General features: G+C 41.0%; 1 protein-coding gene across 5 annotated transcripts in view; it reads left to right on the top strand.

Annotated features, from left to right (window-relative positions):
* Positions 1–26,151, top strand: part of FARS2 (phenylalanyl-tRNA synthetase 2, mitochondrial) — a 233,370-nt gene extending 207,219 nt beyond the window's left edge. For all 5 annotated transcript variants that reach the window (XM_058019620.1, XM_058019612.1, XM_058019592.1 and 2 more), the window contains one exon: positions 25,800–26,151. In XM_058019620.1, the coding sequence (XP_057875603.1) occupies positions 25,800–25,938 (139 nt within the window). In that variant the 3' untranslated portion in view covers positions 25,939–26,151. The remainder of the gene's footprint in view (positions 1–25,799) is intronic.
* Positions 26,152–26,389: the final 238 nt, after the last annotated feature.

Raw genomic sequence — 26,389 nt, 5'->3', positions numbered from 1 at the left:
GTATCCTTGCAAAACACTGATTTTTAAACTCATCTGCAGATGACAACTTCACCATTAAAGACATATGCAGTTCTTTTTTGAAATTCAACTCAGAGAGCTAGATTAATCTTAAGATAACTTTTCAGCAGTCAATACCATTACTGGAGTCACTAGCTAGGTTGAGGATGTTCAGAAAGAAGATATTTTTGTAATAAATTAAAATGTGTTGGTTGAATGGCAGTTGCTGAAGTAGCAAAGTGTTGGCATTTTGTTACATAGTTAAGGTGATATGGAACTGAAGATTAATGTGATGTGAAAATACTGGACAGTTCAAGGATACAAACTGAAGGAAGCATGGTTGCACCTTCCACATTATTCTGAATTTAGAGCCTAAAGGCATCTCACTGCAGCAGGAGAGAATGGAATCCCTCAGAAGGGGCAAATCGGCCTTTCAAATACCAAAGCATCTGCTTAATAGAAATGAAAATAATTTGAGATTTCTTTCCAGCTCAAAAATACCTTTTCACAGAAAGGTTGACTGAATCAAATGCTTTGATTTTAACAGTACAAGGAAGACAAGGAAGACAATAACAAAGCAAGCCCGCAAAATAGTGCTGAGATGGTCAGGGGTCTCAAGCAAACCACTCATCAGGCAGAGGAAGAGAGCTGACATAACCAGAATGACCTCAAGAGGGTTTTAAAAGGGGATTCTCAGCACCACTGCTGCAGCTGTCTCTTCTCCAGTGCTACCTCCTCTCCCCTGGCGTTGCTGTGGGGTTAGAGAGGCCGACAGAGACAGCTGCACTGAGAAATGCTGTTTGCTCCTGCCATCACTGGGCTCTCTGAAGGCCACTAATGCAGCAGAGATTGTCTGTGCCTTTTAACCCCTGACATGTTCTCTCCCAGAGTTCTAAAAAATACCTTGACTGCAGGGTGCTTCCCAGTGAAAGGATTCTCCACAATTAGGTCCATTTATGAAAGCATGTGTCCAGGTGTTATATCTAAAGGAGAAAATCTGGATCTGTATTTTTAGACTTTAGTGCAGAAAATCCTGTGCTGTCCCTTTCCTCAGAGAACAGTATGCCATCAGGGACATGATAGGATGAGCTTTCCTTTTTTCCCTGAACAGACTGCCAGTGAAGTTGGAGCACGTGATCCCCAGTGCAACAGTAAAAGAGAAATTTTGAAACATCTTCTACAACTTTTTATCCTCACTTCAGAAGCACAGAGACATTAAGTGATCACAGAATAGTTTTCCTCATCTTATTGCAAAGATAAAGTTTCGAGGTGACTTTTTTCTCTCTTTTTGTTTTTCTTTAAAGATGAAAAGTGAGTCTCCTTTTGGGGAGATCCCTTGTCCTAGCAGGAAGAGGGATTGGCCATTTCTTCTGGTTTTGGTGACAAAGAGAGACTTATGAAAATAGCTTTTGGCATTTTGGAGGCTCTTTCTTTAATTTCTTTCTTTTCTTCCATTTATTTATTTATTTGTTTGTTTTAATTTCTCTTTCTTTCCTTTGCTCATTAATATGTTTGGGGTTTTTTTTGTTTTTTTTGTTTTTTTTTTTGTTATGGAAGTGTTGAGTGTTGAAAAGACTCTTTCCCCAAACAGTAGATGCTACCAATGCAGTTCAGCTTTGACTAGCATGTAAATGTGACTACAGAGTTTTCATAAATGCTGAGCTTGTTCAAAGGACATTCTTAATATCAATAACTACAACAGCTGAGCATTTAAAATGCAATCTGAATCCTGATCTATTTTCCTTCCTTAGCCCTTTGCTCCTTGTTGAGTTCATAGAAAAGCAAACTGGCTAATCAGAGGTAATCTGTAATTGAGTTCAACAAATCCACTTGAATTGGTATAACTGCAAACAAAATTCTCTCCTGGGTGAGTGGTACTTTTGTTTTACAAAGAAAATATGAACAACCAATTTACAGTTTTTCCTTTACAGTTTTTCCTGTCCAGCTCTGGGTCTGATCCTGTGAGCTGATACATGCATTCAGTTCTTAGTGAACCTAGACAGAGGGAGAGGAAGGTGATGGCAAGTTGCAGATCAGATTCTTATGCAGAGTGTGCACAATGAAAGTAAATTCCACATTCACACAAAGTAAATTCTTCCTGAATATGAATAGGAATACAATATTTCTTCACATAAGTATTTAACAAAGACAATTTTTAACAGCGTGGAATATGTTAGATAAACTTTGTCTAAGTGCTAATAAAGGAATGCCTCCATTATGCAGAAGGTAAGTCAGATATACGACATAGTAAGTGTCCTGAAAAATATATATTGCTTTATTGGGTAGGTTTTTAGTTTTATTTGTAAGTCAACCAAATACATTTCAAAACCAGTAATGAATAATTTAACAACTTCATTTGTAACGTGCTTAATATACTACGTTTTCTGCTTTCCCATTGAATTAGTGTGTTGGGTGATTTAGTGATTTCTGTTTGGACCTAGCCAATGTCTGTTACAATTTACATCAAGACAGTCATAAAATTAAAACAATAAATAAGTGGTCTGACAGATTCTTTCAATATTAGCTTAATTCTTCTTCTGGTTTATCAAGGGTGATATTTATTATAAGCCTAAAGGGCATGGAATTAAAACCCATATGAATTAGCAGAAGAATCCAAACCAGCAGTAGAAGTCAATTTCATAGCCCATGCACTTCCTTGCATAGCTAAGTGGGAAGGCTATGTCATTAGAGCCAATAAAACAGCTTTGGGATAGATGGGAGGCAGCAAGAAAAGCATATGGAACATCTATGTAAAATACATTCTTACACCTAGGGGCTGAGGAGCAGGAAGCAGCCTCCACAAGTTTGTGTTTAGATGTTTTATCTTGATGCAAACACACTAAACTCATCCAAACAGCAGGTGATATTCCCACATTAACTGTCCATTTCCCCTCTGTCTCCACAATAAACTGTCGGAAAGTCTTTCTGGTGATCTTCTAAAATAAAAAAATTGCTGTCTTGACAAAGAGAGCATTTTAAGTCAGAAGCCTGTGAGAGAGCTACTTGCAAGAGGGAAGCAAACACTTGTGAAAGGGCTCTTACTGCCAGAACTGTAGTGGGAGTGGATATTGCCTGAGTGAGTTTCATGTGAAGAGAGAATGACTGGAGGTTGGTTTTTCTCACTTTTTGAGATTAGGGTTCTCTAGATACCATGTGAGTGCAGGACTCTGGACTTGGCCTTCCCCAAAGACCAGACTTTAAACCCTGGTCTGGGATTTTGAGAATTTCACAGGTGGAAGGAAGATGATTTATGACTCTCTTTGGAGCTGGAGAGCTGGTTATGCCATGCTTTTCTCCCTGTCTTTTCTCAACAGGTCTATTTGCTTAGATTTTGTGCTTTCACACCTCATTCTGTTAGAACCCAGAGCTGAGACAAAATTCACATTGCAGGAATTTCAATTCTTTCTGTCTTTTTTTTTCCTTTGTAAAGGGGTGCACAGGCTCTGAAATGCCTCTCTCTCTGCCTTTCTTGCTGCCATAGTCTAAACTGTGTCCTGTGCGACATTAAAATGTGCATTCAGTGCTCATCTTTTTCTAGTAGAGGTAGCACCCTTTGCAGAACAGTTCTTTGTACAATCTCCTCCTCTGGAAAAAACAATACAGAAAATCTCCAGGACAGTTCATCAAAACAAATGTATGAGATCTTCGGGCTCTTTTCCTAAAATAAGCCCTTCCTCTGTATGAACACAGACATGTTCCTGTAAGGAGATTTTCCTGAGACATATCTGACAAACACTTCCTTCTGTGCTCCATGTAATGAAAATCTTCTGCTTCGTTCATTTGGGATCAACAGTTCTTGCTTTAAACATGAGCTTGGACTTGTATTCCACTAACAGAATATTTTCATTCTGGTTTCGGGAAATACCTTATGCAGGCAAGAATTCTTAACAAGTCCTGCAACACCCACGTTTGACAAGAGTGCCTGGAGTCATTCAGATGTTCAGAAGTGAAGTTTGTTTCTTTTGAACCTGGATATAGGATCATAGCTTCACAAGGCTCCCACTAAAGGAAAGTACTGAAGTTAAAGATTTATTAGCTGTCTTTAAGCTGCTGATCCTGTAGTAGTTTTGTGCCTTTTGAAGGAGTACCTGTGTAATTCCCCCTCACAAAGAATACTTCCTGCAGCACTGTCCCTGCAAAGGAGCAGGAGAAAAGCCAAACAGCTGCCCTCTCTCTTAGTGTGCCAGAAGGAAAGAAAGGCTCACAGAAGGACCAAAGCCTGGTGGTGAGCTAATCTCAGTATCACCTGATTTTCCTCTCTTGAACAGAGGAAGAGCCCGGTCCAATCATGTTCCCCTTGGATTTGGTCCCATTTTAAGACTTGAGTGCATATTGGTTATGGTTACCAGCTTCAGGGGGTGCTTCAAACGGCCTCAATGCCATCACACATCTCCCTTATCAGTTCACCTTCAGTTTACCTGCTTCCACCTGCAAATTTGTGGTGTTACTCCTTTTCCTCTCGAGTGCAGTCAGTGAGTGTGCCTTCCTACTTAGCCCTGTCTGACTTTCCTGTGACCTTACAATGGTTTATGTCATGGAATAGATGGATGCGACACCTAGGTCTGCTGCTTCCTCCATAATTCTGCATATTCAGCGCTAGGGTTGGGTTCTGCTTGTCATGGTGGTACTGGGCATCTCATTGACTTCAGCAAAAACATGCTAGTAGTGAGTTGATGCTTGTGCTGTGTCAGAGGTCAGAATTTGGCACCTAGTAACTTCCCCTCTAGGGAATGAACATATATATATATATATATACATATATATATATATATATATATATATATATATATATATATACACACATATATATATGTATGTGTGTATATGTAGGGCTTTTTTTGCTTCCCACCTACCTTTCCTTTGCACACTCCCTTCCTCAGAGAATTTCATAAATAAATTACTGATGATCTAGGCATAGAGGAGCAGACTGAGGAGTAGGATTTAAAAATAGTTTGATGCCTGTAAAATGGATCATTTTCACAGTTAAACTATTTTTGCTCTTGTCTCAGAGGAATGTTGAAAGTGGAAGGAAAATGTTTTTGCAACAAAAATTATTGGCAATTTTCAACAAACACAAAAGTATTGGAAGTGCTTGGGGTTTTATCTTTCTGAATTCTTCCAATGTGAAAGTTAAACCAAGATAAATAGTTGTTTCCAACAAATTCCATTTCAATATTTGTTTGTGTTCTTTGCGCTCTGTTATTTATTTGGAAAAATCAGAATTTTCTCTTTAAAAATGTAAATGCAAATGGAAGATCTAAAAGAGGGCTTGTCTTGCTTTTAGAAAGCCTGTGCATGAGCTAGTGTGAGAACAGGGAGCAGTCTAACACAGCGGTACAGAACCTGGCACAGGCTGCAAACCTTCCCAGGAAGCAGCAGGGCAGATTTACTGTGTGTGGGCATCCCCACGCTCGCCTGTGATCAGTTCTTTAATCATGACACTATTTTATGATTGCTTGATGGCTGTTGCATTTTGGAAAGAAAGCACTAATGAATCAGATTCTCCTCTGCTTCCAGCCAGACAAACATCCCAAATCCCACCAACTTCTACTTGGTCTCCTATGAGTCTCTGTAACTATGAGGAACAGAAAAAGAATTGCTTACAAAATAAGTGTACTGCAGGGTGAATCCAGCTCAGTGCTCTCCTGGTTCTCTTACAGGTTACAGGCTAGCAGTATCATTCACATTGCAGTAACTCACACACAAGTTTTCAGTCAAACTTAGGAAAGGTTGAGATGTTCAAGCATCGGTCCCAGGTGGTACCCATCAAAGACATCACATCTTGTGTTAGCTGTTGCTTTGGAGAGCCCAAGGCAGGTGGGAGCTGAACTGACAGATTCTCTGAGATTGGCCCTGGAACTGCAATCTTAGACCATGCCAAAACTTGTGGGTTTGCGTTTTAATTAGCTATCCCCAGTCTTCAGTCCTTCATTCATGCCATCCGCTGTGTTATGGCATCCGAATCAGGGGACTGATTTAGCTGAAAACCTGTTCTCCAAAAAAAGCAGTAGGGTGGGAGGGTCGTGCTTCGGCTGAGTGGGTATTATTTGCCTGCACAACCATCTGTGTGGCCACAGAGCAGGCGTGGTGCTGCCCATGAGTGAGCAGGGCAAGGGCTGCTGCTCTTGCAGAGCTTGCTACCTGTTATTTCCAGATGAAAAGGCTGTGGTATTTGCTGTGGGAAGACGAATAGTCTATGGCTTTGGAGGATGTCTAGCAGGAAAGTCACACAGATACCCTTTATCTTCTTTTGGATGTCCTTTTCATGCAAAACCAGTTGCTTGCTGCCTTTCAGTTTTGCAGGTAACCTTTGCAGGCATTGCTATATCAAAGATTGCAGTTTAGATTTATCATACCTGTGTTTAGACCTATCACTCTTTGCACCGTGATGAATCAGGGGAGACAGACTTTTTTTTGCCTGTTAAGCTTGAGGCTGATGGATCAGCTGCTAGTCACTGCTCTCAAGTCTGATAAACCACCCATCCAGTCTGCCCTGTTGTTTCACAAGAGACTGCTTTTTCTGTATTGAAATATCTGATGAAAAGGAAATTTAAACACACAATATATTACTTCAATAAATATATTGAAAAGGATTTATGTACAAAGTTTTACCCTCTTTATTTTCTGGGGTTCATAGTTGAAGTTTTGTCTCAGCCTGTGTTGCCACACTGCCAGATTACCTTTCAGAAGCCACGTTGTCTAACATGTAAGAGTTGAGCAGTCCTGCATCAGGACTGTCGGTATTGACAGAGATGGTCCTGCACATGGAATTCAGGTATGGCAAATACTTGTATTTCATTCTTCAGGGATTTCAGAGCCCTTTATTTGGATGGGAGTTTCTATTGAATCAAGCTTCTTAGGAAGACTGAGTGAGGTGTCTGCATTTCTCTTCACTTGCAGTGAGGTTAAATGATTCATTGAATGACATTCTGCAAGTCCTTGTCACTCACTGTCCTACTCAGCTCCGCTTCCCCTTCTGATATCCTGCTGTGGTCAGAGATGTCTGGTGTTTATCAGAGATGAATACGTTAGTTTAGGCAAGCAATGCTGCTATAAATAAGGTATGAACTTGTAATTGAAATTGATCCCACTTTTGTAGCTGAATGAATTGCCACCTCTCTGCTCATCTGCATAGCCTGGAAGTTTTCACATTCTTAAATATTTTTTACGGGAGCCATTTAATGCAAATATATTTTATTGTGTTGGGGAAATGGGTACATGACCATGAACACAGTTGCTTTCAGCAGTTCAGCTAATGAATGGTAACTCAATAATTCTCTGTAGCTCAAGCATCACAGTATGTGAATACACTTAAATTTCATTTTTTGGCTTTGTCTGCAACTCTTGATTGATACTCTTCTTGGTTCCTAGCAAAAGACCAGCTGTTTTTTTCTGTTGGTCCTTTGCTTCCTTGAACCTGCTCTCAATGCTGCTTTTTGTCTCTTGAAACCAAGCGTGCCTGGTTTCTGCTCACTTGAGAAGGCAGAGAGGAGGCAGGTATGCTTCAATGGATTGGCAAACCCAGTGAACATCATGATTACTGTGTGTGCATTGCTATGTTTGTAACACAAAGAGAGGGTAAATTTTCAGCAGTGTGGGTTTGGTTCATTTCCTGATGGAAACAAGTCTAAAGTTTCATCCCAGTCCATTCACTCTTATGGTGGAACCTTTGGAAGCCACACAGTGCCTCAGCCGGAATGTCTGCAGCCCAGTGAGTGGAAGGCATGGGGGCTTTATGCCATAAGCCAATTTTAGCTGCTGTGGTTATTTGCTATCAGAATTTCAGTATGGATGGTTCAAATTCATCTCGTTCAACTTGATCTTTTGTGGTATTCTGTTTGAAATATGAAATGGTGAAGGGTCCTCCATTTATCAAAGGTCGTTAAATGGGTTGAAAAGAAAAAAAAATAAAAAGGGGACATCAAAGGTCTTAGTAACATGAAGCTGAAGGAGAAGTGCCAAAAGAGAGGGAGTTGTGAATCCTTCCAAGGTCCTGTGCTTCTTGGTTTGTGTGATGTTTCCAGGGGGTTACAAGTGAGGGTGACCATGAAGTTGTTACCTCTGTGCTGAAAGTACTTCTTGGTTAGTTTTACATCTCATTTCCTTTGAATTTCCCACAAAATTTTAGTTGGCTCCCCATACAGGCTTCACAGCTAAATGCTAGCAAATGCCAAGTAAAAAGAAAGTAGAAGGGGAAAAAAAAAAAAGTGAAGAGCTAGAAAAAGAAGACTGAGTGTAGTTGCCATTTAAAGGAAAAAAAAAATCCAAAACCAAACTAAACCCAACCACAAAACCCATAAGGACTGTAGAGTGTCCATGTGTACATGTCCATGGTCATGAATGTTGCACTGCTCAAGACAGCACTGCAGTTGGGAGTAACACTGTGGATCTCTTGGTGGTGAGTGTGCACAGACATCTTCAGAAGAAACTCAATTTATATTATGTAATACTGTCAGTGTGACCTTTGAGGGAAATCTCTGAAGGCATGTACTTGTTAGAAATGTTCCTCCTCCATCCAGTTTGACCACGTTTGTCCCCTTCCCACATGCTGTAGAGCCGCTGCAGAGACCAGCTCTCCCCTTCCACAGCAGAGGGGCTGAGCAAAGTGCAGTTCCCCCCTGCTCCATGTGCTGCTGCTCTGTGCTGCACCACAGGCTGCTGCTCCGTGGAGCAGGCTCTGTGCAGGGAGCCTGCATCTCCAAGAGCCCTGGCACTGCATCCCTGAGGTCCGACAGTGAGCAGTTCTGCCCTGCTGCCTGGGAAATGCCAACTGCTGAGACACTGAATATTCAAGCTGAACCCGTGGCTTAATACAAGGGTGAGAAACCATGAAAAGGAGTGCTCTTTGCTATATCTGCCTCTTTCTCTTGCAGTATTTTTTAAATGGCGGAGTTGTGCCAAAAAGATACAAGTTGCCTTTGAAACAATTTTTAAGTGTAAATGTGACATTTCCTCCACTAATCACACTTTCTTCAGATGAGAGATAATAGAGTTGTCTGACTAGCTCAGCCCTGGGTCTTCGCTGGAGTAGTTATCCAGAATGAATTAGATCTATAGTGGTGGTTTTAAAAATTATTTTATTTTTCTTTTCATTCTGCTAAGTTCTAAGTTGATTTAGCATCTCAGTTTGAGTGTAAAAATATTCTAAAACGCAGATGATCTGTGATTTATATGTAGTACCCAGCATCCTTCTGCCCAGTCCTCATTTTATTTTGAGTTGATGTCATAAGAGATACTCAAGTCAGAGAATGTACTGTGGTTTTTTTCTCAGAACATTAAAAATCCATGCTAATTTCATTCCTGCTAATTCTAAGTCTCAGGACAGCTTTAATTAAAATATAAATGACACAATATTTTTAGTGTGGATTGTGTGTAATTGTGGTTAATGCTTTTTTATTATTAATTTTTTATTCTTGAAAATTCATGTGCAAGTGTGTTCATTTCCATCTTCTCTAACCAAAAGCAAACCACTCAATGCCTTTAGCCAGATGGATTTCAGAGCAGCCCAGTCTTGTATGGTAATGACTCAACAACTTACTGAACCCAGTTAGCAGCTTTATAGATCATGACTCAAAGTATCTCATAGTTAAATTTCGTAACAGTCCCACTTAGATTATCTCACATCCTCCATGTAACTGTTCATTAAGGCAGTCATGCCTTCTCTCAGCAAAGGAGTGATTCACCATTAATATTTCTAAGTCTTGATCTCCACACCCTACTTCTTTCCAACCTTGCTTTTCAGTGTTCGAAAGCCAGCAGTCAGCTTGGGCTAATGTCCCGCCGTGCAGGAGAATAGTTAAAGGCAATGATTTTTAACAGATTCATGTTTAATGGCAGTAACTTCCTAAGCATTTCTGCTATATTTGATGAAGTACGAAAATGAGCTTACGAATGCAGTCCTCCTTTCTGAGGACGTGCATTGTGTTTGTCAGAAGGGACAATTTCACTTGCACAGAATGAAGTCTGTGCTAGAGCAGAGGCCCTGTGAAGGACCCTACGTGCCTAAGTTTGGCTCAGACCAGTGACCTCAGGCTTATCTGATGGCAGAAGACTTTGCAGTGTTGCAAAGTTCAGCTGTCATAGCAGTTTTTGCTTACCTCTTCTCTTGCTGTCCTGTTCACATTCATTCATTTCCTAACTAAACTGGTGTATCATCATTTTTAAAAAGAGGATCTGACTGGCTGCTTCTGCTCATCAGTTTTAAAAACATTGCTACCAAGGGACCTGTCCCTCTCGTTTTGTGAAACATCAGCTGAATCCTCAGTTGGCAGAAAGAAATGTCATCCCATTGCCTTCAATGGGAATAGGTCAGGAGCTTTGACTCAGCAACTTTTGGGGACAGCTGGACAGGGTTTTTCCTCTCCCTTATATCTGAATCTCATTTAGATGTACAGCATGGTTTTACATGAACTTGGGGGAGTAAAGGAGGATGGGCATTACTGTTTAGGTGGATTCAGCAAATTACCAGCTTGTGATTTTAGCCCCTGTTTCCACATGTGTTTTTCCTGGCAGGCTAAGTCTTGCTTTGTGCTGTTCTCACCCCTGCACTGTGCTGGCAGAGTGTCTGGGGAGGCCATTCAGTGACTCAGACTGAGAGTTTGGTCATTTTTCAGCCCCATCAGCTTGCTATTGTGGTTCATCACATGTGCAGCCACTCAGGCAGATGTGCTGGTTTAGGTGCAGTAGGGCAAATCTGAGAAGCACCTGGAGATGGGATTGGAGAAGGATTTGTGCAAACAGCAATGCTGCTCTGTTTTATTGCCTCAGCTAGGTGCTACTGAAATTCTTCCACTTTGTGGAAAAGAAAGTAGATACAGACTCAACCTTTAAAAAATAAAAATAACAACAACAAAACTGAAAGATTGATCCAACACAGTATGGATCTAACCATGGGCTTTGTAGGTGGATGCTGAGCTTCATCCAGATTTTTTCCATGCTTCCCTGTGGAGTTTCTGTAATGTGTTGTGAGATACACAGAATCAGAACTGAGATCTGTTGAGATACAGGAGACTAAGTTTGTCCCTGCCAGTGCAGATGTGCCAGTAATATAAGAAAGCTTTCATCCAGCTTAGAAGTGCTTATAAATGTTTTGAATGTCCAAACCCTTGCAACCTCTGCTTTGGACTGCTTTGGTACTTCAACTTCTATGATGGGTTTATTGCAGTCAGGGGTAAGACCCTTTTAACCTTTTCCCAAGTGGATGCTAAAGTAAAATCACAATAGCATCAAGTATCATGATATACTGTGGATGAAAAGTGTGTAGGTTTCAGGAACAAGTTCTGCAGATCTCTCTCTCTCTCTCTCTACTTCATGCTGCTCAGCAATCTGATTTTATGGAGTTGTCCAAACTGTCTCTGTGTCTTCACGTTTTGGTAGAGACTACAGTGCAAAATGCCACAGGGTTATTCTAGTCTCTGTCTTCTTCTCAATAAGGGCTACAGCGTATTTTCTGACGTCCCTTCCATTTTAGGGAAGTACATTCTCTCACTGGATGAACACACATGGCACCTGGCTTGGTTCAGCCATCTCTGCAGAGAGAAGGTGTCACTGGCTGGGAGGTTTGTCCATGTGAGTGCAGTGGAGGGACACAGTGGATGCAGAAGGGAGCATGAATAGCTCTGCAGCCCTCTCAGCACTGAATGTCCCAGAATTTTCATATTCTTTGGTACTGAATATGTATTCAAACATAATGTTAGAACAGCGCCCATCCTGGCTAGGTATGTCAAATTAGGCAAAGTAGAGAACAAACTCTGCTGATCTTAATGGAGTAAACCTCCCTGGGACACTTGGCAAGGCAACTGTTCAGGTGTAACTCCCTATAATCTCAGAAGGAATGTCTCCTTCCTTATATGTTACTGTAGTTCAAATGAAGAAGGTCTACAAGCGGAGATGGTGGTGCTAATGGTCATGCCACCAAATTGTTGGATCTACTGTATAATACCAGTCATGTCTTCTATAACTCTAAAGTCAGTAATGTAAGAATAACTTGAGTTCATTTCAGTTAGCAATCTGAGTTAGTGGTTGCTGTGTGACCTACCCTGAATTACCTACAAGTAAGGCAGGTTTGTGGGACTGTGGTGCAGGAACCTGTGGCATGTAGGTCTTTCTGCTGTGATTCAGACAGTCATGTCAAGAATGTGATCTCTTTCTGAGGGGAAAAGAGAGTATACAGCTTAAACTTAGTTAAGAGACTCTCCAGTTCAGGGAAGAACGGACTTCAGTACATTCAAAAGTAGTATGTGCCCCCATTAAGCCACTCTTCGTTACTGTACAGGATAAATCATAAATAGTTTATTTGTTCCTTGGCAGCTTCATATTTCATGTAAGAACGGAAGAACACATATGCAACGGCACTTCTGTGAGATCAACATTTAATCCCTGAAAATGATTTAGTAAACATCAAGGATTCCCAAAAACTAGAAGTCTTATCAGTCCAAGCAAACTTGTGAAGGTTAATAAAAAACCTAGCCTTTCCAGCAATGGCTAGGAATGTAACACAAAATCACAAAATATTCTGGGTTGGATATACACACTTACATACACATACTCTTATACAAGTAGATGGGGTTATTATAGTGGCTTCTCATTCTGTGCTGTGGAAGGCATTGTAGGCATGTAAAAAGAGAGGTGGCTCCTTCCTCACAGCCGTTGTCTACATGAGGAACAGGCTCAGTAAGTGAGTACAGAACAGCGAGTGAGTGAGAACAGGGAGGCCAGGATAATATGTAGGAATGAGGGGAACATGGCTGCTTATTCAGAACATTGTGTTGGGGCTCCACGAGTTGAGATTTCTAGGTGTTTGTATTATGAGATTGGCTGATCTGCAGTATATCCTAGGACATACCATTTCTTCTGTATTTTTTCAGTCTCACCACCTGCAACAGGTCATAAAGTCGATCAACTTCTATGTCAGAAGGCCACAGTCCCCAGAGTGGGGCCAACCAGGCAATCTTGATTTAAGGATTGGTGTCTCAGATGTCTCCTAGTCCCCGGACTTCCCAAATTGCTTTGGGATGAAGAACCTCAACAGGCTTGTTAGCAACATTGTTTTGTAGAAGAAAGACTTTGCCCTTATTTTAAGATTGTCTGTGGTTTAATGTGAACTTGGAAAGCTGAAAGCAAAGAGCTAACCATTTGATATAAACTCAGAAATGTTTAAAAGGAAGAATGTGGTTCAGCCTATCAAAGGTACACAGAGTCTCCTGTGGCTGTTCCTAAGGCATCTCTCATCCCTGAAGCAAATGGGACAAGCAGTTGAGTGACATTCTCCGTTTGGAATGCTGTCTTATAGAGTGGACTTTTCTGTGTCTTTGCTTGTTTGTTTTTTTGTTTGTTTGTTTTGTAGGCTTAGGCAGTGAAAGGTAACTGAGCAGCACTTTGCTTTCCTATGTGCTCTCTTTCAACATTGGCCCACAAGGTAATGATAGGGTTGCTGGTCTAAAGAGCTTACATCACTTTCAGAGGATAAAAAAAATACAGGATGTGTGTTAAGTTGGAGCTATAGGGAGCTATCTTTGCTACTCAAGTAACTTTCTGCATTTTAAAGACTGTTACATTACGTTATGCTAAAGAGTTGAAGAGTACTGCCACCTAGTTCATCCTCCTACTCCAAAACAGGATCAGCTCTACTTATAGCATTCCTGACAGACACTTGTATAACCAGTCCTTTAAGACTTCCAGCAAAGGGGAGTCCAACCGCCTTTCCAAGTGAATTTTGAAGCTGAACATTTCTGCAATATGAGCTCATTACTTTTGTCTCCAGCTGCTTGTGAATGTTGATGAAAGATTAGTACCCAACTCTGTTCAGCAGCATTTTAGGTATTTAAAGGGTGTCTTCATGCTTTCTGTTCTTTAGGCTGAGCCACCTATATTCTCTCGGTCTTGCCTTGTACCTTGTGTTGGCCAGCAATGTCACAGGTTCACCTGCAGCTCATGGTTCTGTGTGGTCCTTAGATGCTTTGTGCAGTGCTGCTTTTCCCCCAGCTTTCACTTGAACTGTACCCTCAAGTTTGTTCAGTTTGTTGGGATTATTCTAACCTTGTCTTCAGTTATACTTAGAATTTTTCCCAATTTAAAGCAATATGCCAGTTAACAAACACTTCTGCTGTGTCACCTCTTCCATTAGTGAAAGCATTCCATCATCCAGGAGCCAGATTGAAGAACCCTACAAGAATGATCCTTCAGATTTGGCTGAACTGGGGATAACTGCTCCCAGAAACAAGAAATTATTGACAAGTACTACAGCTACTTGCAAGATCACCTTTTTGTAGTAATCACCAGTATTGATCACCAGTTTTCTCTTCCATCTGTATGCAATTCACAGAATCACACAGAATCACAGAAATTCAAGGCTGGAAGAGACCTGTAAGATCATCAAGTCCAACGCATGTTCTAACAATTCAACTAGATCATGGCAGCAAGTGCCACATCCAGTCTTTTTTTGAACTCTTCGAGGGATGATGACTCCACCACCTCACTGGGTAGATGATTCCAGTATCTGACCACTCTTTCTGTAAAATACTTCCTTCTTAATTCTAACTTGCATCTCTCTTGACGCAGCTTGAGACTGTGTCTTCTTGTTCTATCTGTTGTCACCTGGAGAAAGAGACCGACCCCCAGCTCACCACAGCCACCCTTCAGGAAGTTGTAGAGAGTGATGAGGTCACCCCTGAGTCTCCTTTTCTCCAGGCTGAACAACCCCAGCTCCCTCAGTCGTTCTTCATATGGCTTGTGTTCCAAGCCCCTCACCAGCCTCGTTGCTCTCCTCTGGACACACTCAAGCATCTCAACGTCCCTCCTAAAGTGAGGGGCCCAGAACTGGATGCAATACTCCAGGTGAGGCCTCACCAGTGCCGAGTACAGGGGAATGGTACAGGACCTCCCTGCTCCTGCTGGCCACACCGTTCCTGATACTGACCAGGATGCCATTGCCCTCTTGGCCACCTGGGCACACTGCTGGCTCATGTTCAGCCGACTGTCAACCAGCACCCCCAGGTCCCTTTCCACCTGAGCACTGTCCAGCCACACCGTCCCTAGCTTATATTGGTGCAGGGGGTTATTGTGGTCAAAGTGCAGGACTCGGCACTTGGACTTATTGAAGTTCATCCCGTTTGATTCTGCCCATCCATCCAACCGTTCCAAATCTCTCTGCAGAGCCCTACGTCCCTCTAGCAGATCTACACACATTCCCAATTTAGTGTCATCAGCAAATTTACTAATAAAAGACTCTAAACCCTCATCCATGTCGTCAGTAAAAATATTGAACAGAACTGGCCCCAACACAGACCCCTGAGGGACACCACTGGTGACTGGTCGCCAGCTGGATGCGGCACCATTCACCACCACTCTCTGGGCCCAGCCATCCAGCCAGTTCTGAACCCAGCAAAAAAATTCCCTCTATGGTGAAACATTTAGGAAGATAGATTTTTACTACCTTGTTTTATGAACTGGATTTAGTAATTTTTTTTGTTTTTACACTTTTCATTATATTTCTTAATTTTTTTCCTAAAATTTTGCAACTTTGTCTGAAACTACTTGTAGCTGCCAGTTGAATCATGTTTTGTGACATGTTGATCTTAGACCATTTTTTCTTAACTGGTTTAACTCACTGTGAAGATGCACATACCTACACATGCACCTACTCTTCATATTACTTCCTGCAATTTATCATTTCACTTATTGATTATTGATTTGTTAGCCTGTTATCCCTTCATAGATGGAAATTAGGTTGTTTTGACTAGATTTAATCAATGTATCCGTGTTTTATATTTTTTTTTTTACGTTTTAAAAAAATTTTCCATTGTGTGCTTACAAACCATCTCACAGATTCACAGAATAATCTGAATTGGAAGGAACCCACAAGGAGCACCAAGCTCAAGTCTTAAGCGAATGGCCTGTACAGAGATCAAACCCACAACCTGGGCATTATTAACACCATGCCCCAACTAACTGAGCTAATTAGCTACAACACAGTTATCTGGGAAATTAAAGTAAAAGCAAAAGGTTCCCAGTTTCTGTGGCTTCCTAGCTTTAGGTTTTTTTCTCCATTTCCAAAAATAAGCACTCTGACCTTTCTGAAACATTTGGTACCTTACTTGTCCTCCGTGAACTCTCAAAGACAACTGATAACAGCCTTGAGATTCCTTCTGCTCATTCCTGAGGTGCTTTAGGGCAAAGTTCATGTCTTGGACAATTTGAGAACGTTTGGTTTACTCTGATGCTTCCTGTGAATTCCCTATTCTGGGCTGAGATCTTATTCCTTCTTTGTTGAAACTAATTCCTGCTAGTGGGAGGATTGCTTGGTCTTTTTTAGTAAAGTCATAGCAAAAATGGTATTTTGATCTTCCTAGTGTAATGCCTCAGTGGCTTGCTTTCCTTTCTTGAGTGGCAGACCAATAATTTTGTTTTACTGACAGAATGATGCATTTCATTTTGTGCCCTGACTTTTTAATCTTCATGCCCACAGGATGTTTTACTGCATGATGCTCATGTATTTTCTCACTGTAGGAGGTGTGCACTATGCATACTTCCTAGCATATACACATTTTTTATTTTCATAAAGAGCAACCATAATATTAAGGGGGCAACATGCCAAACATGACAGCTAGAGTTTTCCAAATGAATGCCCATTTTGATAGCTGTTAAAATTCTAGCCAGTGCACCTCATTAGAATATGTTGTCATCTTTGGGCTAGTTTCAATAGTGCTGCAATATTTTCCCCCTTGTTCCGTTCAAAATAACCAGGAAAGCCTCACCTACAAGATCCAGACTCTTTGTCTCTCATCATGGTCCAAATGTACTATCTCTACAAAGGGGAACCTGGCAAGAGAAAAGTTTAACAGCCTGATAGGTTTCCAGTGTGTTAACAGTAGTTTAATCTGCTGGCCAGTAGTTATCCTTGCTCTGAGGACTTTCTCTGAGTTGTCTTTCCAAAGCAGCAGCTGTCAGAAAAATGATGAGAAGAGGTTTCTTGTGGCTGTCTGTGTGGAACCACTCTATCCTCAGGGAGGGAAAGTGGTGGATTTCTGCATCTCCAAAACAAATCCAGTCAGCCAGATTAAGGCTCGTAAAGCTGACAATTCTGAGAGGAAAAATAACTTATGAACTGGAAGGACATAGTAAGCAACACTTAATTGTGCAAGTGGCTGCAGGGTTTTCACCAGCTTTGACAGATACTGTAAGCAGCCCCATTGAGAAACCCCTTCTGTTTGCACACACAGAGCTACAGACGGTTTTAAGTTTCCTACTGGTGCTGCAGGCTGACCAGTGGAGCAGGTGCTTTTAATGTATTGCTTTTCCTCAAAAAAAAGCAAATTATTTCTTTTAAACTCTGTTTTCTGTTTCTAACGTCCCTCTTGTCTTTTAGTCTCAGACTAACTCAGCTGTTTCTTCTGACTTCTTGTCCCCATCCTGTTTTCTTCTGGTTTGGGCTTAGTTTATCAGTTAAGAAGCAGCACATTTGGTTATCCTGATGTTGTCTCTCCCCTGCCCTTTCCACTCTGTATTGGATGAATTGCTTTTTCCTGCCATAGGCTGTTTTGGTTTTCAGGACTGCTGTACAATAGTGCAGTAAAGAAGGGTCAGTGGCAGTGTGGGTGAATGGGAAGGGTAACTTGGAAGAAGGGTAACTCAAAGGGTATGTGCCTGCGCTTGTCCAAGCCCCCTCTCTCTCATCAATTTTCTGAGGGACCTTGGAGAAGACATTTAGGTTCTCATCTGAGTTCAGAACCATGTCTATCTTTACTTTAACTCACAGCAGGTGTAAAAAGACCTTAAACATCTTTCTCCTGGGCCTGGTGAGGACAAAACCACTAATCTCAGTGAAGAAATCTATACAAGAGTCTAAAACAGCATTCAGACCTTCCCATGCTCTTGTCTGTCATCTAGACCCTGATTTCTGCTAGTGCTCAGTGGAGATACATCTAAATCAGCTGTCACTACCATCCATCTTCATTTCTTAGGAGAATGAATTGTTTTAAATTCTCATATAAATTCCCTTTTTACTTGATTATGAAATATGTTTTAATTTGACAGCAATGTTATTTTTAGTAATATTTCTTGTAGCCTTTAGTATTAACATCTAGTTGGCAGAAAAAACTGCTAAATATTTATACTTCTCGTCTTTGATCTTTCACTCAGAAGAACTGAAAAGGTATCACACTTAACATTTTTATTATAAATATTTTAGAAAGCATTTTAAGAGTCCAAATTCACCTCTCATGTTGGATTTATTCAGAATGTTGGGATGGGTTGTCACTCTTAAGTACAGGTGGTACAATGGTTGGAAAGTTTGGAGTGATCCTGCTGTGGCTAAGGGCCAGAAATAGAATTATTAACATCACAGTTTGATAGAGGAAGACCAAAGTTTCTTGCATTCTCTTACTTGCCTGCAGTGGCTCAGAGGGAGATGAATACAAGAGGCACAACCTACACAAGAAGCACAGCTTTACAAAGTGTGTCTGCCAGAGCTGCTCTTTGCAAACAGGTTGTGTCCCTCATCCTCTCCAGTACAGACAGTTTCCCTGGAATGGCACAACAGCGTTGTGAATGAGATACCCGAGTCACAAAGTTCTGCCAGAACCACACAGCCTGTTGCTCCCAGAAAGACCTTCTTCCACTGCTAAATTAACATGGATTTAGGAGGTCAAGGAAAATGTGGAGAAAGCAGGAGAACCAGCAATGGCAGAAAATATGTTGATTTATTATGGGTTTACTCACTGAAAATATGACTTTTTCTAAGAATTTCCTGGTTGGTAGCCAAAATGCTTCAGCTGCCAGCAGTACCAGGACTTCCAGGTAATGTGTGCTTCTGTTCTCCTCAGTATGTCAGTATCAGCTATGCCAGCCAAGTTTCTATTCCAGAGAGAGGGCTGATCCATCATAGGAACTTTCTGCCTTGGCCTCTCATGGGAAATGCAGTCCTGCCATGGTTGGTGAACTAAACAGGGAAGGAGAAAGTCAGGAATCTTAATGGCAATTCCCCTGAGACAGAATATCCAAATCGAGTTATTTTGTTCTTTTTTTTTCCCGGTTAGAGAGTGTTTAAGTCTCCAGTGGTCAATTTTTAAACAAATAATGAAAACTATTACTCCTTGCATTCTATTTTGGCGAGAACAAGATTAGACTTTGAAAAGACTTTGACATGAACATTTTTCAGCCAAACCTAGGGAAAGTGAAGCAAATTTAAACCCTGTGCTGTTCATAGAACAAGTCTCATGCTGAGACTATAGTTTTTTCTCTCTTATTTCCAGCATCCAATTATTTTTGTATGTTTAGTACATAAAAATTAGTTTCAAGTACTTTACCAATCAACCTTCTCTAATTTGCCACTGCAATAGGTAGAAGTTATTTCACTGGATTTTTTATATATGTATCAGAAAGTTTTCTTTCTCCCATCTTTATTTCACCCATGCAGTCCTTGTATCCTGTCATGGTGATAACTCTGAAGAAAAAATAGGGGTTTGTACCCTATTCTGAGTCTCACAGGTTTGCACATGTTCTGATCTCTGTGTGCATGGCTTTCCTCCATTGCTCAAAGGCTCAGCCTTGGGAAGTTGAGAGCCTCCTTCCATGCGTAGTGTTGGATTTAAGTGGTATGGTGAGTGCTCTGTGGTTACTCTGCTCAAAGTTAAGCAAGTCTTCAAGGTATTCAGCCTCGTGCCCACTCTTGAATCTTCCTGCATTTACAGCAGGATTTTGAACTGAATCACTCAATGGACTGGTGAGCCCCTAAAAACAGAAGAGGCCCAGTGTGAAGTGAATGCACAAAGTTCACCTTGCAAGAGGGACAATTCTCAGTCACATCCAGCTTTAAATCCACCTTAAATTGATTGGTCAGTATTGGCATTGATCAAATGTGATGGGAATTCTGTCCCCTGAGTTCAATAGATGATTTTCCCAAAGAGACAGAGGTTGGAGGTCAAGCAGTCATCACCAATGCTGGAATCCATCTCCTTGAGAAATTATTTCATACCTGCTTTACAGGCATTGATCATTGCCTTCTTCAAGGAATCAATGAGTCACTGTCTTTACAATTAATAGAAAAAACACAATCCCAAATCCCAAGGCTTTGTATGTTTTTTCTGCCCTTTGGTGGCAGCAAAAGTCTGTGTCACAGCTTATGATCCTGTGAGTACTCTAAATTTTTTTTTTAGTATAATGGAGAATGGTACTTTTTCACCCTCGTGATATTTCATTGCTGCCTGCATGTAATGGATTCCATTACTTCTGATGCTGTGAGACTTAAGAGCTTTTTAATAGGAAGTGCTTGGATCTGAGATGGGTTATCTGTATCCTTGGCTGGTTACTGAGAGGATGCACAAGGGAAATGCTCTCTCAATTTCTTGTATAACTCCGTCTGTTTAGAATTCTCTCTGCTTGGGAGCTGGCAGAACAGAGCCCTGCACTGCTCATGGTAGTTCTTTTGTTGGCCTGTGTCAACAAACCAAGGTGATCTCTTGAAATAAGCAAAGGTCTTTATGGGCCAAAGTGCTCAGCCAAAGCACAACTAATTGCTCCAGCTGTTCCATTAAACATTTAGTGAGTACCTTAACAGCCAGGAAACTTTCAAGTGGAGCCTGAAGAAAGATTTTTTGTCAGTATTTATCTATTTGTATCTGTTCCTGCATGCAAGAAATTAGTTGATAGATTTAGGCAGAAAAGGAAACAATCATCAAAGCTTTTGAAATAATCCAACGTTTTTGAATACTGGACAATGACTTAGATTGTACTTGTGGCTATCTAACAGTGTCCAGTGACTGAGAAGCTGAAAGTCCTTTCATTTTTCATCCAGTTTTCACTTTCTAAACTAGGAGGTGTTATTTATGTCTTTTGCCATTGTATCCCATACTGTGCTCTTTATCTCTCAATAATCTGGCTATTAACAGAATTTTGACTTTTTTTTCTCTACATGAAGAGAGAAGCTTAAAATGGGATTAATACTAAAGAAAGAATGAAAAGGTCAAGCAGGTTTTGGGTTTGGTATTCAGATACAGATTTCACTAAGTCTAATTAGAAAAGAGCAAAAAGTCCATTACTGTCTCAGTTTTGTGAAATAGAAGAACAATATTTCAGTCCAATCATCAGTCAGTGAACATGCATCTCTATTGAAGTGACCACCAAAAAAAATCCAGTAAAGTTGACATTCTAACATGCATTTATTGGCCTGAACTTTTTTTGAAGCTGAACCACCCTTCTGCCAGGTGTCAGCTGGAGAAGGTATGCAAGAGAAATGACCGTTTCCTGTTTTCTGTGGGTTTAAAACAATTCTTTCATCTGGAGGTGATCTAATGCCTTTCACTGGCATCAAAATCACCTTAAACAAAAACATGTCCCTTTTTTTAAAGAATATGCTGTGTGTACAATGTGCTCTTCCAGAGAGATGAAGTATTAGCATTTGAAAGGACGGATGAGAATGCGTATTTTGGAAAGACCTTTGTTCAGAGAATTACCTCTATATTCTATGTGCATATCACCATGGTAATTGAAATATTTGCCACTGATGAGAAGGTATACAGCACAAGCCTTTTGCCATTTCCCATGATGTGGTTTCTAGCAAAGAGTGCTATTTGTCAGTTTAAAATTTATGGTAGGATATTTAGCAGTTGTGCCTACTGTCATAGAGATGGATGTGGTTTGAAAGCATGAAACAAAAAGGAACAGGTAATGACATCTTCTTCTTGCAGTTTAATATTCTTCCCCATTTCCACTTAAAATGTGAGCCATTCTGGAACTGCTGGAGCCACAAAGCAAAACCAAAGCTGTGCTCTCTGCATGGCTTTGACAATTAGGATGCTGGTAACATGAAACAGTTTATTCCTTTCTTCCCGACATCACTGCTTTTGGGACATTGTTGCAAACAAAACAAGCCTGTCTCTTCCCTGAGGTCGTTTCGTGCATGTGAACTCTGTGAAGGGTGTAACAACCACTGAGCACTGTGTGAAGGCTTAGGTAAGGGAATTACATGATGAATCTTATGAAGGCATATAGGATACACATTTGCTCAACAGGGATATCCTTGAGGAACCTCATTAACATGACTCACTTAACAGAGAGAAAAAAACTCAAATGCTTGCACTCACTACCATGTGTGTACATCTTTCATTTGAAATAGTATTCTGTAGGAAAAGGTGCAGTATAGGTATCATGGTAAGTAGTACTGCTTAGTGAACTGCTCAGGATACAAAAGGGATGGTACTCTTTTTCACTCTGTCATGCTGTGGCCGATTGTCATCTCTAGTTTTCTGTTCCTCAAAGTAAATCCAGCTCTCTAGAAAAATGTCTGGTTTTGTGTTGTCCTTGCCACTTAAGAAGAGGGGTCACCTCCATACAGAGCTCTCCATGTTTCTGTGCTTTATTTAAGGCACAGATGGAAAGTAGAACACAGTTAAAATGTAATAGGGTTTCCTACTCAGTGCTGCCCCTTTTATCTCCCTCTTCCAGTACAGGATGGAGAAAATTTCATTCTTGTTATGGTATTGCATGTGGAAGAGATAAGTGCCAATGCCAGGCATTATTCTTTATGCAACATTTTGGTTACCAAATGACCCTGTGGTCAGTCTTATGTAATGTCTGAGACAGCTTCCATAGAATGCTGAAGTGTGTTGCTGTTGGTAGCTTCTGGGATCAGCTTTCCAGCCAAGTTACATTTAAAGCATCCTTCAGTGATCTTCCATGCAGGGAAAGCTAAGACATGTGTATTAATTTTTGTTGCTTACCACACCCTTTCATTCTAGCCTAGGTACCATGGTGAGGTTGTTTTCATATTGATTTTATTAGACTAGTGGCAGACTAAGACCCCTTCATTTCTTGTTCTGCTTAGGTATCAGGCTGAAATACCCAAACAAATACACTGACCTTCAGATGGACCCACACAGTGACTCTGACCTGGCAGGGACCAGCTCCCTAGCACATCAAGGCAGCTGAGTGCCGATTCCTGAAAATCATGAGGCAAAGCTCTTTCCTCCAAAACTCATACGAAAGAGCATTAGGCATTATTTCACTGCAGTGCTTGCCCACAGTCTGTATCCTGTTTCCTCCTGTGGCATCAGGATAAACCCCTGTCTCCCTTCTCCCTTGGAGCAGTGCTCCGCTGTGCTCACTGCGCTTCATTACCTGCAAGCCGCAGGCTGGTGCAGAGGAGACTTGTGACACTGAGATCAGCTGGAGCCTAATGGGAGAGGAGTCCGCGTGACTGCAGCCACACGGACTGGTCTGCCACTGCACTCTAGGTAAATAAAGCCCATAAAGCCCACTGTGCTCACTCTTCAGCTGCTACATTTTTTTTTCCTCTTTTTTTTCTTATTTTTTTTTATCCCATGAAGCTGCTGCTGCTGCAGGTTTTGGCCTCAAAATTTTGTTTCTCAGGATAGAGAGCCGCTGCTTCTGTATTGTCAGGCTGCAGCATGACATGCAGCAGAGATTTCATTATGCATAAGCAGAGCCATCACTAAGGTAGGCAAACACTCTGGCTCTGCAGAACAAAAGGGAAGTGAGAAACGGAATGAGCAAAGGTATTATTTGCTGACAATAATTGTTTCCAGTTGCAGCTGATGGCAGGGATTAATCACAGTGTCTTAATACTTTATTTGGGAGCAGAGGAAATATTAAGGGAGGGAAGAGCTGAGAAGTGCTTTTCCAAATCTCCGTTGAAAAGTCAGTAAATAGTACTCTGGAAACGATGCTTAAGGTTTTGAAACTTGCAGTGTGTCTTTCATTGAAATGGCTTTGAACCCTTATACTCCTTCTTTCTAATTAGCGACTGAGATGCAAATAAACCTAGCAAAAAGGTGGGAGAAAAACATAGCATACAATTTAGCATCCATGTTATGTGGAGTTATGTATATTAGTTGTTACAATTTCATTTTTTTCCTAAAATTAAATCTAGATTAATTACATATAATGCAATCCCCATTTTAGTTCTCTCACGCCAATGCTTAACTTCAGCTGCAGCTAGCAGAGCTCTAGTCCAGTACTGTTCTCTGCAACCTCTGCCCTTTCCTGATTTAAATACATCCTAAAGCTACTGTTTTTCCATAACACCCACAAGAAACTATTGTGTCCTAGTCTGCCATATGCAATTTGTTATGGAATGAACCACTCTCTGTCATGAAGGGAGGGGGACACAGAAACACCTGAGTCAGGAGTAATTGTCACTTTCATTTAACCAAGGCCAGTGCTGTAGCCATGCCTACCACAGCTTACACCTGCATTGAACAAACTTGTTTTTACATCACATTAAATAATGATAATGAATTTTCGGTCATGGATATATTCCCAATATTTGCAAAACTTCAGGATTGAGCCTGTGACTGTACACCTTGTAAATACATTTTCAGCCAAAGCAATTTACACATGTTTTTGATCAGGTGAATTCCTGTAGCACCTTTAAAAATTGAAATACTACCAGCTCTAAGGATATTTGCTAGCCTGGTTTTGAAAATCATTTCTGTTGCACTCCAATGCATTATCCCTCTTTCTTACTCAAGTTTTTCACTGGCAATGCAGCTTCTGACCAAATCCTTGTTATTCCATTTACTTGCTTCCCTGAGGTTTGTCCTCTTGGCTGCTTTGAAGAGGTGGAGCAGAGCAGAGCAACACCTTCCCCACAGTTACAGCTCCCCCTCTTTTCTCAAAGATTACTTTTCTGCAGCATTTAACCTGCACACACGGAAAGCTCTTGGCTTTTAGCAGTTAACTGCAGTCGACTTAACACTTTATGAAATGCAGTTTGCCCTTTCAGGTGCTAGCCAGATTTAACTTGTTTTATCTTTAGAGCACACAAAAAAGGAGAAATGCTTTAGTTAGAAGTAGCTTTTTTGTTGTAAACTGCCGGTGGGAGTAGGGTGAACTTCCCACCCTTGTTGGATGGGACAAAATTAGTATCAAATAACAATTCTGAGGTAAAAATTACCTGTGTCTGTTCCTAGCAGGATTTGAGGTTGAAATTAATATCTTGAGAGTTGTCTTTCTGGGTGAACACATCTAACCTTAGATTTAATCAAATAATCATAGGCATAAATGTGGTTCTAACATGAAGCAATTTTCAGGAGAGAGATGACCCAAAGCTTGCAGACTGCCTTTGTGTGCCAATAAATGCAGAATTCTGCCAATAAATGCAGAAGTCTGGAAGCTTCTTCTGCCTGGTACTGTCTGGTTTCCCACTATTTTCCTCCTCAGATTCTCTCTCTTTCATTGAAGTGAGTGTTCACCTTTGAAAGAAGAAGCTGTGTGGGCTCCATTTAAGACTAAAAAGGATACCAAAACTGCCATTTAAATTCAGTAACACAGGCGCTGCAATTACAAAGATGCCCTTGCAAAACTAGGTGCTCCTGCCTGCTTTTGATGGAGAGCAAGGAGAGTTTTTTTCACTCTTACTCAACCTAATTGTTTGTCCTGATTTTTCATTAACTTGTCTTTGCCTAGCCAGCAACTCTTAAATACTTTTCTTTCCCCCATCATTCCCTTTTCTCTATTCCTGTTCTCTGTTCTCCTTTGTCTCTTACTTTCCGTGGCACAGGGCAAGAATCCCTCCTCTGGGGGCTGTTTGCCCTGGTAAGAAGCTACCACACCACAATACAAATTGAGGTATGAGGTGGACTTCAGCAGAGTCCTCTGCCAAAATTAAAATTCAGCTCAGTCCCGCCTCTCCGAACTGTGTATCTTAGCATTAAGGTGATTTTCAAGCAACAAGGGCAAAATTAGACCGCAAATAAAAATGATCCAGAGGGTAAGTGTTTGGCCTTATGTATTTGCATTTGCAGGCAGATGTATTTATGAGTCCTCTTTTGGTTTGTGTTTTGTAGGACAAAGAAGGTCAGCCACTGCTACCGTATCGTTTACCGGCACCCGGAGAGGACGCTAACGCAGGACGAGGTGCATCGCATCCATCAGGCTATTGAGGAGTCAGCAGTCCGGGAGCTTGGGGTGGAGGGCAGGTTCTAGCAGTGCTGCTCTGCAGCCACGAGGACAGTTGCTTTTTTCTTTCTATTTTTCCTTTTTTTTCCCCCTCTCTTTTTTCTTCTTTTTTCTTCTTTTTTTGGGGGGTAGTTTTAGGTCACAAGTAGAGAGACGGGTTTTGTGACTGAGCACAGAAAGCGATTGATGAATGGGCAATGGTAAAACTGGCAGGTAATAAACATTACTACTGAGAAATCATTGATGGAATGCTGGTGCTTTATTTTAAGAAATGGGGGAACAGCAGTAATGTAAGATTTCCCTCCTGTTACGATAAGAAATACAGTGCCTGGTGGTTTTCTGTGTTGTTAATTGGTCCCTGGGTTCCATTAAACTGTAAATACTTGGCATTATTTCTGTGTTGACAGGATCTTCTGTCCATGTAACAAGTGAAGCAAATCAGAGACACAGATTAGTTCAGGGAAAAAAAACCCATCCT

This window comes from Melospiza georgiana, chromosome 1, assembly GCF_028018845.1.
Source record: "Melospiza georgiana isolate bMelGeo1 chromosome 1, bMelGeo1.pri, whole genome shotgun sequence".
In the NCBI taxonomy this organism is placed as follows: Eukaryota; Metazoa; Chordata; class Aves; order Passeriformes; family Passerellidae; genus Melospiza; species Melospiza georgiana.
The sequence above is the reverse complement of the archived record's forward strand: the minus strand, read 5'-3'. Positions and strand labels throughout refer to the sequence as shown.